Source organism: Hemiscyllium ocellatum, chromosome 1 (genome assembly GCF_020745735.1).
Source record: "Hemiscyllium ocellatum isolate sHemOce1 chromosome 1, sHemOce1.pat.X.cur, whole genome shotgun sequence".
Lineage (NCBI taxonomy): Eukaryota > Metazoa > Chordata > Chondrichthyes > Orectolobiformes > Hemiscylliidae > Hemiscyllium > Hemiscyllium ocellatum.
Window position 1 is genome coordinate 167,030,455 of NC_083401.1, and position 12,910 is coordinate 167,043,364.

Here is a 12,910-nt window from a genome sequence, read left to right on the forward strand (position 1 = left end):
TGCCCTGTCTGTTTAACTTGCTCTCTGTAACCTCTTGTTTATTAGTCACATAGATTAAGCTAATTGATCGGTTTCTCCTTCTGCTTTCCTCTCGCAGTGACACTATGATACAGGCAGCCATTCAAGTGGGAGTGGAAATAGGAAGTGTGGAAGGGGGCAGTCTAAAAGAGGATAGCTAGTCTTCTTTGCATTTGTGAGCACGAGTCTTGAAGGCTAGCTGCTTGCCTAATGCTAGGCTTAAGAACATGTGCTTAGTGCTAGAGAAAATTTTGACATGGGAGGGCACAAGTTCAGTTATCACCATCCACACAGTACCAACATTGACAGCACTATAAAGGGGGTTCTGCTGAAATATTTTCAATAGTTAAGAACCAAATTTTAAAAAAATCCTCCAAGATACTCATATCTAGATTACTACCTGTTCAGTAGGTGACTGGGCACAGTGTAAATAAAGTCAAGGAGTATATTTGTGTATCAAAGATTGATATGAGAGGGATTGGCTTTAGTTAATTAGGAACTGGCACCAAAATTGGGCTAGAAGGTGGATAATCCGGTGGGATGGACTTCACTTGAATCATGTTGGGGCCAATGTCCTTGTGCTGTCAGAGGAAAGTTGTTGAAACTATGAATTCGAGTAATAAGTGTGCAGCCATATTGGAATTTTAATGTCTGGGTGACAGACATTAATTAAGACTGTAGAATTGAGTGAATTAACAGTTTTAAAAAAAAGAAAATAAGACTGATTAAGAGATCCTGAAAAGACTCTCCAGTGAGTTAAACTAATGTGCTCTTTCTGCAAGCTTGCCCTAGTCTGGCAATATATCATTCGAAAATCATGGATGATTAGGTGTCTCACATCATTCAGGCCATTCACTGAAGATCACAATTCATTGTTTATTAAAAAATACACTCCTGTTTTATCAAGCACTTTATTTTAAATTTCAGAGTATTCAGCATGCAAATGGAACCCCAACTGAACACAGGTGCCAGTGAGAAAGAAAGATGGAAGGAAAAGTGAAAGCAAGATAGAAAGACCAAGGACAAAACAAGGAAAAGGGAGGGAAAGAAGAGAGAGAATGAGGAAGAAAAAGAGGGGAAGGAATGGAGAATAGAAAGGAGGAAAAAAAATCTTCCTTACCTTAGAATGTGCCAAGGAACTTTGCAGTAAACTAAGCATTTTCCTATTGTAATGTAAGGCACACAGAAGCAAATTTCCATGAAGAAGGGGAATGCAACTGTTCAGATAAATAAGCAGAAGTCTGATCTTTGCAAAGTTAAGTGAGGGGCATATATTTTTACCCAACCCATGTGTTTGGGATTCACAACTGTCACCTGTGGGGCCTTTTAACCAAGAATTTCTGATTCCAGTTAAAGACTGCAATACACTGAGCCATACCGACAGAACTACAATAATGTGAAAACAATTTTATATTTCATAACTGTTTAATCCGAGCAATGGGCATGGTGAATATACACATCAGCATCTTCTTCAGTTCCTCTCGAAATTTAATCTGTGACACCGCGTAGATGAAGACATTGTTGCAGGAGCTGAGTAACTGGAGCATATTGGTCGTCTCTTGCAGGATGTATTGTGGGTTATTGAAATTCAGGCTTGTGTAGTAGCCTTCATTTGTGACCCGCACAAAGAGGAATTGTCCAACATAGGTAGCCCACAGGAGGAGGAAGCTAAGTGAGATAGTGACAAGCAGGACAATGGACTTCTTGCGATTGGCCATCTCTGGGTCTTCATGATTCCCATTACGCCGGAGCCTCCTCCGGGCCCTGTTGGCTGCAAAAATGTGTCTCACTGTCAGGGCATTGAGCACGAGAATGAGGAAGAATGGAAGAAATGGGGTTAGGATGTGATCCAACCAGTCATAGGCCTGCCAGATTGGCGACGTATAGAAGATAGACTTGATGTCACAGAACCAGGGCACCCCATCCAAGACGTACAAAGGCTGATAGACAAAGAAGAAAGGGATATTCTTAGCCCAGCTTATGACACAGATCAACCCGATAATCAGTGAAGCGGTTTTCTCGGTACAATATGTAGTCTTAAGGCTTTGGCAACAGATGGCTATAAAACGGTCAATAGTGAAGGCCACGGTCAGCCAGACTGAGCCATCCCGTGTAGAATAAACAAGCACTGAACTGACACTGCACATGGGGGTGATGGACAGGACACTGTTCTGAAAGTAAATGCGGCTGATCCGGTTGAGGATGACAGCAGTGATGATGACAAGAAAATCACTCACTGCTATTGCCACCAGGTAGTAAGTGATGCACAGAGAAAGGCCGCACCGTCCTCGGATTAGAATTAGAATCACCATCAAGTTAGCTGAGACAGAGATATAAACACAATTAATTTACCAAATTTACTGCAAGTACCAACTGTTGTCTCAAAACTTGCTATTATTGAAACCATCCTGACCTATCTCTTTGCTATCTTCAAACTTCAAGAATTCTGATCTCTGATAAATTAGTCACATCCTCTGGTGAGCAAACAAACTTAAGTTCATTCATAAAATCTGCTTCCCATGTTCTTAATCCCAGGAAAACACATTGATCCATTAATGAAATGCTTATTGAGTTAAATTGTCTCCTTGTCCAGCAAAATCTTTGTTTTAATATTCACATTATTGAACCCTTACCTTGCTATTCCATTTCTTGCAAATTGCTGATATCATGTGAGGTTAAAGTACCTCTGATTTGCCAAATGAATTACCTTTGACATTAATCACTCAATTAGTGGAAGTTATGCCTTTATCTGCTAGTGAACTAGTCTTTACAATTACATCCCTGTTTCTCCTGCCTTTTTAATAATTCCTTTAAACCTTTTTATTTACTTAAACATTGGGTCAAATATTTCATTGTAGCACTTGGTGTAAAGGTTACTTGTTAATCCTTGGGAGATCTATCCCACCATATGCACTGTTAACAGCTGATGAAACAGCTTAGCTTACTTTGTCTATTGAAAACTAGCGATAAGCAATAAATGTTGACCTTTTGAGTGCTTTCAACAGTTATTTGAGGGTTCAGCTGTATTGAAAATTAGACAATCAAACGTAAATCAGAAGGTAGGATTACAGGTGATTGATAGAGTCGATTGTTTCCAGAAAATAAAAAGGAGCAGAATGTGTGAATTTCATACTGCACCAAACGCAAGGAAATTCAATCATTAAACACATTTAAAGGCTTTGTATCTTAATGGCACAGTTTGAGGTAAATGAATGTGATCATATAGTCATGATGAAAACATGTTTACAGGGATATCCAAACTGGGAACTTAACATTGCCAGATTATTTGACCTCTCGGAGATACAGGGTGGGGGTGGCGGAATGGAAGAGGGGATGGGCAGCACTATTACTAAAAGATGAAATGAAGAAGTTGTTAGGGATGATCTAGACTCAGATGATGTTGAGTCCATTTAGTTGGAGGCAAATAATAGAAAGGGAAATAAGGCACTGGTGGAAGTAGTGTTGTTACGAACAGCGTACGTAACGTAGAAAGTGCTTTCTGAGTTTAAAGTACAGCAAAATCAGCTAGTATACAGAAGTTAAGAGACAGGCTGTTCCAAAATAGATACATGTAACAATCAGCTGTTAAATGGATAATGGAGATCTGGTTGCTGTTTTGACAACAAATTACATTTAACCAATTAATTTAAATTAAGCCCAGGATACCAAAGACCAACTGAATTTGAATATTGTAATGACAACATCGGACCAATGTGAGAGTAAGCTGTTGGGGGTTTTATATATATATATATATATATATATAAAAATTCAGAATTAGTGAAAGGAACTGTCTGACAAAATAAGCATCTTATTCTTAAAGAAATTTCCAAAGGCACTATCTATCAAAGGTACCTTTTCCAGTAAAAGCAGTAAAGTAGTAAGATAATGACCCAGGGAGAGACAAGAGAATCAGAAGGACAGAAACAAGCAACAGATTCGGAACACCGGAAGGAAGATAACATCAGAGACGGTGTGGACTTTGAGAGATTAAGTTGATTTAATGTTTAATCGTTGTGTTATTAGAACCATATCTCATAGAATTTTGGTCAGATAGGGATTAGATAATAAAAAAGGATTTGTTCATACTTTCATTTGTTTTCGAGTTAGAAAAACATATTTTTTTTCTTTAAATCTTGGAAATCAGCAATTTCCTTTCACTTATTCAAACTTAGATTACGAAATGAGGCGAGCTTTTCTGGATGTTTTAGTTTTAATTAAAAATGGGGTTTGACCTTCATGTCATAACAGATTGTGGGCTCATCATTTGGGATTTGGACAGATTTGGATGGATCACGTCCGGGATTTGAACAGAGTTGAAGTACAAAAGTTCCCAGCAGATTTAAATACACTTGGAGATTAGGGTCCTAGATCTTGCAATAAAACTTAAGTGAGAAAAATCTGTTTAATTTCAGCTACTGTTGGTTGGTTACATTAAAAGTGAGAGAAATGGCACTTTCAGTTCCCAAATGCTTTCTGGGAGAGGAAGAAGTGACTTTGGGAGTTTTACAAAAGGTGAAAAGGAAAAGCTGCTGCAATTGGCAGACAAGCTGGAATTGGAATTGCCTGTGTCTCTGAAATAAGGTAAAGTCATTACTGAAATAGCTCAAAATTGAAATGTGCTGGAAAGGCCATTAAAATCTTTGGAAATAACTAAAATTTAATTGCAGATGAAGCAGCTTGAGTTAGAGGAGAAAGAAAGGGAGAGAACATTCTTAGCAGAGCAAAGCAAAATGAGAGAGGAGAAACAGAGAGAGTTTGAACTTGAGAAGTTGCAAATTAGTGAGGAAAGTCAAGTTAAGAGGATGTAAAAAAGATAGGGTGGGATACAAATACGTTAAAATGCTGGCACATTTCAATGAGAAAGATATTGAAACTTTTTTAAAGTGCTTGAAAAATTGGCTAGGCAGATGGAGTGGCCAGAAAACTTGTGGGTGACACTAGTTCAGTCTAAACTGGTAGGCAGGGCATGTGAGGTATTTGCAGCACTGTCCGATGAGGGGGTCAAGAGATTACACAGATGTCAGACTATATTGAGTGCTTATGAATTGGTACCAGAAGGGTATAGACAGTGGTTCAGAAACATAAAAAAGGAACCAGGTCAGACTTTTATTAAGTTCCAAAGAATTAAACATAGCAATTTTGATAGATGGGCTTGGACTTTAAAAATGGACAAGACCTATGAGGCTCTCAGAGAGATTATTTTGCTGGAGGAGTTTAAAAACTTACTTCCAGAGATGACACAAATTCACATGGATGAACAGAAAGTTCAAGAAGTGAGAAGAATCAGAGATGGCAGATGAATATGCATTGGTGCACAAGGTAACATTTTGCTTCCGACAGGAATTTAATCCTGGGAGGGATAGAAATTGGGAGAAAGAGAGATTCTTTCTGACAAAAGAAGCAGTAGATAACCCTGGAAATGGCTTACCACTGGCAAAAAAAAAGAAGTTCAAGGTGGTGAAAAGGAGGTGATAAGCCTCAGGTGTTTCCACTGTGGTGAGGTGGAACATGTAAAGTCATAGTTCTGGTTATTGAAAAAAAGCACTGGGAAAAGATGTGGTAAAAGAGGCAAAGGCAGTCACATTAATGGAATAGTGAAGAAAACCCCAAGAAAAATTTAAGAGCTGCAGTAGCGAGCATGGCCTAGGTTGGGGCTAGATATTAAGTTCGTGCCCGACCTCTATAAAGACTCTGTGGGTAAGGTTTACTCAAGAAGAGCAGGGGAGAAGGAAATAAGCTACAATTTTAAGAGACATGGGATCTGGTCAGTCTCGAATAGTAACAAATGAAACAATTTTCTTTCTTTCTGAAACCAAGAGAGTGATGATTCTGGGAACTGCTGGATGGAAAGATAGTGTTCCTCTGTGTAACATCAGGTTGACGAGCCAAATCAAGGACAGGAAGCGACAGTGTGAGTGAACTTCCCAGAATACAGTTTGTTCTTGGGAATGACCAAGCAGAATCCAAATTGGGAGTGACACCCTTTATGGTAGAGAAGCCAAAGGGACACCAGGGAACTGAGGAGTTAAAAGAAAAATGCCCCGGAACTTTTTCAGACTCTGTAGTAAGATATAGTATCATAAATTACAGCAAGAAGGAAAAACTAAAGAGAAAGCTGAAGGTGTTGAGGTTCAGTTAGCGGATACCTCATTTGATGAAATGGTACAAGAAAAACCTGAACAGGTAGATAGTTAGGCAGGGGTGTTTCATCATAGAGCTGTACAGCATGGAAGCAGACCTTTGGTCCAACTCCTCCATGCCGACCAGATATCTCAACCTAATCTAGTCCCATTTGCCAGCACTTAGCCCATATCCCTCCAAACCCTTCCTATTGTAAACCCATTCAGATGCCTTTTAAATATTGTAATTGTACCAGCCTCCACCATTTCCTCTGGCAGCTCATTCCATACACACACCACCATCTGTGTGAAAAAATTGCCTCTTAGGTCTCTTTTAAATCTTGCCCCTTTCACCCTGAACCTATGCCCTCTAGTTCTGGACTCCCTCACCCCAGGGAAAATACCTTGTTTATTTATCCTATCCATGACCCTCATGATTTTATAGACCTCTATAAGGTAACTCCTCAGGCTCCAACGCACCAGGGACAACAGTCCCAGTCTATTCAGCCTCTCCCTATAGCTCAAATCCTCCAACCCTGGTAACATCTTTGCAAATTTTTTCTGAACCCTTTCAAGTTTCACAAACATCCTTCTGATAGGAAGGAGACAAGAATTGCATGCAATATTCCAAAAGTGGCCTAACCAATGTCCTGTACAGCCGTAAAATGACCGCCCAACTCCTATACTCAATGCTCTGACCAATAAAGGAAAGCATACCAAGCACCACCTTCCTATCTACCTGCGACTCTACTTTCAAGGAGCTATGATCCTGCACTCCAAAGTCTCTTTGTTCAGCAACACTCCCCAGGACCTTACCATTAAGTGTATAAGTCCTACTCTGATTTGCTTTTCCAAAATGCAGGACCTCACATTTATGTAAACTAAACTCTATCTTTCACTCCTCAGCCCATTGGCCCATCTGATCAATATCCTGTTTAACTCTGAGGTAATCCTTTTCGCTGTATAATATACCTCCAATTTTGGTGTCATCTGCAAACTTATTAACTTATTAACTTCCTATGTTCACATTCAAATAATTTAGAAAAATGATGAAACGTAGTGGAACCAATACTGATCCTTGTGGCAATCCATTGGTTACAGGCCTCCAGTCTGAAAAGCAACCTCCACCACCACCCTCTGTCTTATACCTTTGAGTCAGACCAATAGCTAGTTCTCCCTGTATTCCATGAGATCTATGGGGAACCATGGTCCAAGGTCCCATGGGGAACCATGTCGAATGCCTTACTGAAGATCACGTCCACCGCTCTGCCCTCATCAATCATCTTTGTTACTTCTTCAAAAAACTCAGTCAAGTTCATGAGACATGATTTCCCTCTCACAAAGCCATGCTGATTATCCCTAATCTGACCTTGCCTTCACAAATACATTTAAATCCTGTCCCTCAGGAAACAAGCCACCAACTTGCCCACCACCGACATCAGGCTCACTGGTTTGTAGTTCTCTGGCTTTTCCTTACCACCTTTCTTAAATAATGGCATCACATTAGTGAACCACCAGTCTTCAGCACCTCACCTGTGACTATTGATGACATAAATATCTCAGCAAGAGGCCCAGCAATCACTTCTCTCGCTTGCTGTAGCGTTCTAAGGTGCACCTGATCAGGTCCTGGGCATTTATCTATTTTTATGCATTTCAAGACATCTAGCATCTCATTCTCTGTAATCTTGACATTTTTCAAAATGTCACCATCTATTTCCCTATGTTCTATATCTTCCATATCCTTTTCTACAGTAAACACTGATGCAAAATACTCATTTAGTATCTCCCCCATCTTCCGTGGCTCCTCACATAGGCTGCCTTGCTGATTCTTTGAGAGGCCCTATTCTATGCCTAGTTACCATCTTGTCCTTAATGTAATTATAAAATCCCTTTCGATTCTCCTTAATTCTATTTGCCAAACCTATCTAATTTCCCCTTTTTGCCCTCCTGATTTCCCTCTTAAGAATACTTCTACTGCCTTTATACTCTTCTAAGGATTCACTCAATCTATCCTGTCTATGCCTGACATATGTTTCCTTTCTCTTAAACAAAATTTCAATTTCTTTAGTCATCTAGCATTCCCTATAACTACCAGACTTTCCTTTCACTCTAACTGGAATATACCGTCTCTGGACTCTTACTACCTTATTTTTGAAGACTTCCCATTTTCCAGTGATCCCTTTACCTGCGAACATCTGCCCAATCAGCTTTTCAGAGTTCTTGCCTAATACCATCATAATTGGCTTTCCTCCAATTTAGAACTTCAACTTTTTGATCTGGTCTATCCTTTACCATCACTATTTTAAAACTAATAGAATTATGGTCGCTGGCCCCAAAGTGCTTCCCACTAACACCTCAGTCACCTGCCCTGCCTTATTTCCCAAGAGTAGGTCATGTTTTGCACCTTCTCTAGTAGGTACATCCACATACTGAATCAGAAAACTGTCTTGTCCATGCTTAACAAATTCCTCTCCATCTAAACCCTTCACGCTAAGGCAGTCCCAGTCTGTGTTTGGAAAGTTAAAATCCCCTACCATGACCACCCTATTATTCTTACAGATAACTGAGATCTCCTTACAAATTTGTTTCTCAACTTCCCACTGACTATTAGGGGGTCCATAATGCAATCTCAATGAGGTGATCATCCCTTTCTTATTTCTCAGTTATACCCAAATGACTTGGATGTACTCGCAGGAATATCCTCCCTAAGTATAGCAGTGATGCTATCCCTTATTAAAAACACCATTCCCCCTTCTCTCTTGCCTCCCTTTCTGTCCTTCCTGTAGCATTTATATCCTGGAACATTAAGCTGCCAGTCCTGTCCATCCATGAGCATTGTTTCTGTAATTGCTATGATATCCCAGTCCCATGTTCCTAACCATGCCCTGAGTTCATCTGCCTTCCCTGCTAGGCCTCTTGTATTGAAATAAATGCAGTTTCATTTATCAGTCCTACCTTGCTCTCCGCTTTATTCCTGCCTGCTCTGACTGTTTGACTTGCTCCTTTTCCCAACTGTACCAGATTGATCTCTTTCCTTACTATTTCCCTGGGTCCCAACCCTCAAATTTACAAGTTTAAATGCTTCCGAGAAGCTCTAGCAAATCTCCCTGCCAGTATATTAGGCCCCATACAATTCAGGTGCAATCTGATCAGTTCTACCCCAGAAAAAATTCCAATGATCCAAAAATGCGAATCCTTCTCCCCGCACCAGCTCCTCAGCCATGCATTTATCTGCTCTACTCTCCTATTCCTACCCTCACCAGTTCGTAGCACTAAGAGTAATACAGATATTACTAGTCTCAAGGATCTCCTTTTTAAATTTCTGCCTAACTCTCTGTAATCTCCCTTCAGAATCTCAACACTTTCCCTTCCACATTGTCCACATTGGAACCAATGACCTCTCGCTGGCCCCTCTCCCCCATGAGAACATTCTGCATCCTCTCGGAGGCATCCTTAATCCTGGCAGGAAAGCAACACACCATTCTGCTTTTTCACTGCTGGTCACAGCAATGTCTGTCTGTACCTTGGACTATAGAATCCCCTAACACAATTGATCTCTTGGAAGTAGACATACCCTTCATTGCATTGGAGCCAGTCACAATACCAGAAACTTGGCTATTCATGCTACATTCCCCTGAGAATCCATCACCCCCTACATTTTCCAAAATAGCATACCTGTTTGAAATGGGTATATCCACAAAAGGCTCCTGCACTAGCTGTCTACCTCTTTTACCTTTCCTGGAGTTAACCCATCTATGTGACTGTATCTGAAACTTTCCCCCCTTCCTATAACTGCCATCCATCACATACTGTTGCTGTTGCAAATTCCTCATCGTCTCTCCAACCGATCCACTCGATCTGATAAGATTTGCATCCAACAGCATTTATGGTAGATATAATCCGCAGTAACCCTTAAACTCTCTTTAAACTCCCACATCTGACAAGAAGTACATATCACTGTACTAAAGGCCATTTTTGCTCCTTCACAATCTACAGACCCTGAAAATAACATCATCTTATTCCCCTACAAAACACTGCCCCAGGTTAAATGAATAGTTATGGCTTATATTTTAAGTTTAATCAAGAGATATATCCAAAAACATATGATCAAGAAAGAGCCCACTCTACTCACTATTGCATCCTTTCTATTGGACACACTTAAAACAATGATTAACTTATCTGATTCTGTGCTGTGAACTTCACCCAAACAGGTTCCTCCAAGATTAGTTGTGAATTTCACTGTTTATTAATTTTCCCAGATGGACTCTGATGTCCAGCGATACAAGAATTCAAAACATCAAAGACAGTAACTGTGCAGGTTCTCTCTCTTTCTCCTGCACTGTCCTGCTTCCTTTGTCTGTTCTTCTCCCTTTTAAACCTGCTATTGTTTTGACTTTTTTCCCCAAAAGTTCCAAAACAATGCAACAGTATATGAAATAGTAATTGCTGCTCCTGGAATTCGAGGAAATCACCTCCAGCACCTAAAATACCTCAAAAGTAGTAGTTGTTAAAGCCATAATTTTTCCCATCCTCCATCTTGGATTACTCAGAATCCTTATGAGCAAAGATTAAACAAATTGGGACTCTAATTGCTAGACATTTGAAGAATGAGAGGTGATCTCACTGAAACATATATGATTTTTTTGGGACTAGACTGGCTAGACGTTGAGAGGACATTTGCCCTTATAAGAGTCTAGGACTAGAGGGCATAGTCTGAGCATAAAGGGAAGCCAATTAAAGACTGAAAGGAAGACTTTCTTTACTCAGAGGGTTGAATGGTTGTGACTGTTTACCATGGAGAGCTGTTGTGGCACAGTGCTTGTGTGTGTTTAAGGCGGAGATAGTCAGAGAATTGAGGGATTATTGGGAAAAATGTGGGAAGGTGGATATGAGGAATATCAGATCAACCATGATCGTATTGACTGGCATAGGATCACTTTCCCAGATCACTTTCTAAGAATAGAACAGTACTCTCGGGTTCCTGTTTTTTAAGGAATTATTGTCAGCTGAAGAAAAATTATACTACTGAGGAAAATCTTGTATTTTCATGCATCTACTTCAAACATTTTCATTATTAATTCCTCAGATCACATTCACGCTAACTGCCCACTTAAAAGTCACTGCTAGGCAGTTATTAACAGTACTGTAGGATAGTGTAATCACTGACTATTCATTTATATTATTAGTCATCTAACGTAACAATTGCATTGAAATATGATGAGCATATGAAATACTTGTTCAGATATAGTTATAAGGTCCATGTAGGAAAATATATTTTTGGGTATTTTAGTGTCATCCAGCACAGCAACAGGCCCTTAGGCCTACCATGTCTATTGCGACCAACAAATACCAATCTATACAAATCCCATTCAACTGCATTTAGTCCATAACCTACTGTGCCCTTGTATTTTAAAGTGCCTTCCAGGCAGTGTGTTCCATATTCCTAACATACTCTGGATGAAGAAAAATCTTCAGATCTCCTCTAAATCATTTACTTCTCACTTTAAACATAAGTTCTCTTTTCTTAGAAACATTTACTACCGTGTAACGATTTCCACAACTTTCTATTTGTATGATGAACTGTTAGCCACATAATACTAAGTGCACTAGATTTCATTTGCTGCATTAAAAATGTAACTGAATGTTCAAAAATACATTGAAATCAGTCCATACTTTGCCATATATTATGTGTTCTATTACAGCCGTCTGATAAATTATCTTGCTCTAGAGGTGCAGCAACAAAAATTGAAGAATACATTTCACCATTCCAGAAGACAAGACCAACAGTATCATACCCTAAAATTCATCAAATCTGTGTTAGAACCTGATTGATGCCCTCATCCTTGGACAGCACTGAATATTACTTTTGAAAAATCTGCATCAAAAAATCAAGTGACAGTATTTCTGGTGATTTACAAAAGCAAATGTGATCCACCGCTTACCAGGGACGCCAATAGCTGCCAGGATGGGGTAGCAGATGGCATAAAAGAGACCATTCGCTGGTGCATGCATGGTCTTTCTTAGACTAAGGGAAACGAAGAAATTCACATAGCCGTAGAACTTAACACTGTGGTACACTCAAAGAGTCCCTCACTTATTGCGAGTGAGCATCTCCAGAGGGACAATTAAGTTGCAACATGCAAGTTAGTTACATTTCAGTGAACAAACACTTTAACTTACTGTTTCATGCTCTTCCAAACCCATGCACTTTTCCACCAGGAAGGATAGGTAAACGGGAGCGCCATCACCTGCACACTCTTCCCCAAGACACATCGAAGCTGTACATGGATCCGTATCATTGTTCCTTCATTGTCACTGAGTGAAGTCCATGAAGTCCCTTTCTAACAGCATTCTGAATATCCCGATACTACATGGACCTCAGCAGTTGAAGGATGCAGGTCACGCCCATGTTCTTCAGGGCAATAAATGCTGGTCGAGCAAGTGATGCCCTCATCCTCCAAATGAACACTAGAAAATAATTATATCTGTATGTAACTTTGGTAAAATGGGTGATTCAATGGTTGTTGTGGGCAAGCTGGTGGCTGTAAATTCTGTGTTTGACTGAAAGAGTTAATGGAACAGAAAGATGTCACTGATCCACTGTGTCTGCATTTAATGAAAAACAAACACCCTACCCTGCAGCCTACTCTGACTCTATAGCAGTTATTCCATGGCCCTTGCAGACCATAGCACATGGGGTATATTGCCATCAGATTTCTGCCTCGACCATTTTTCAGGCAGACTTTCAAATCCTGCCACTCTCTTGGGGTGCA

The 12,910-nt window shown here is 39.9% G+C and overlaps 1 protein-coding gene across 1 annotated transcript; it reads right to left on the reverse strand.

Moving 5' to 3' along the window:
• Positions 1-1,433: 1,433 nt before the first annotated feature.
• On the reverse strand, positions 1,434-12,436 carry LOC132819548 (probable G-protein coupled receptor 139). The gene is made up of 3 exons (XM_060831146.1): positions 12,318-12,436; positions 12,080-12,162; positions 1,434-2,338 (listed from the first exon to the last, which is right to left on the reverse strand). Exons 1-3 carry the CDS (start codon positions 12,434-12,436, stop codon positions 1,434-1,436), a joined length of 1,107 nt encoding a protein of 368 aa, XP_060687129.1.
• Positions 12,437-12,910: the final 474 nt, after the last annotated feature.

Coding starts and splice junctions, on each gene's coding strand:
- LOC132819548 (XM_060831146.1), bottom strand. CDS start 12,436: ATGATACGGATCCATGTACAGCTTCGATGTGTCTTGGGGAAGAGTGTG. Junction 12,163..12,317: donor GTTTGGAAGAGCATGAAACA/GTAAGTTAAAGT, acceptor CGTTTCCCTTAG/TCTAAGAAAGACCATGCATG. Junction 2,339..12,079: donor GGCAGCTATTGGCGTCCCTG/GTAAGCGGTGGA, acceptor TCTCTGTCTCAG/CTAACTTGATGGTGATTCTA.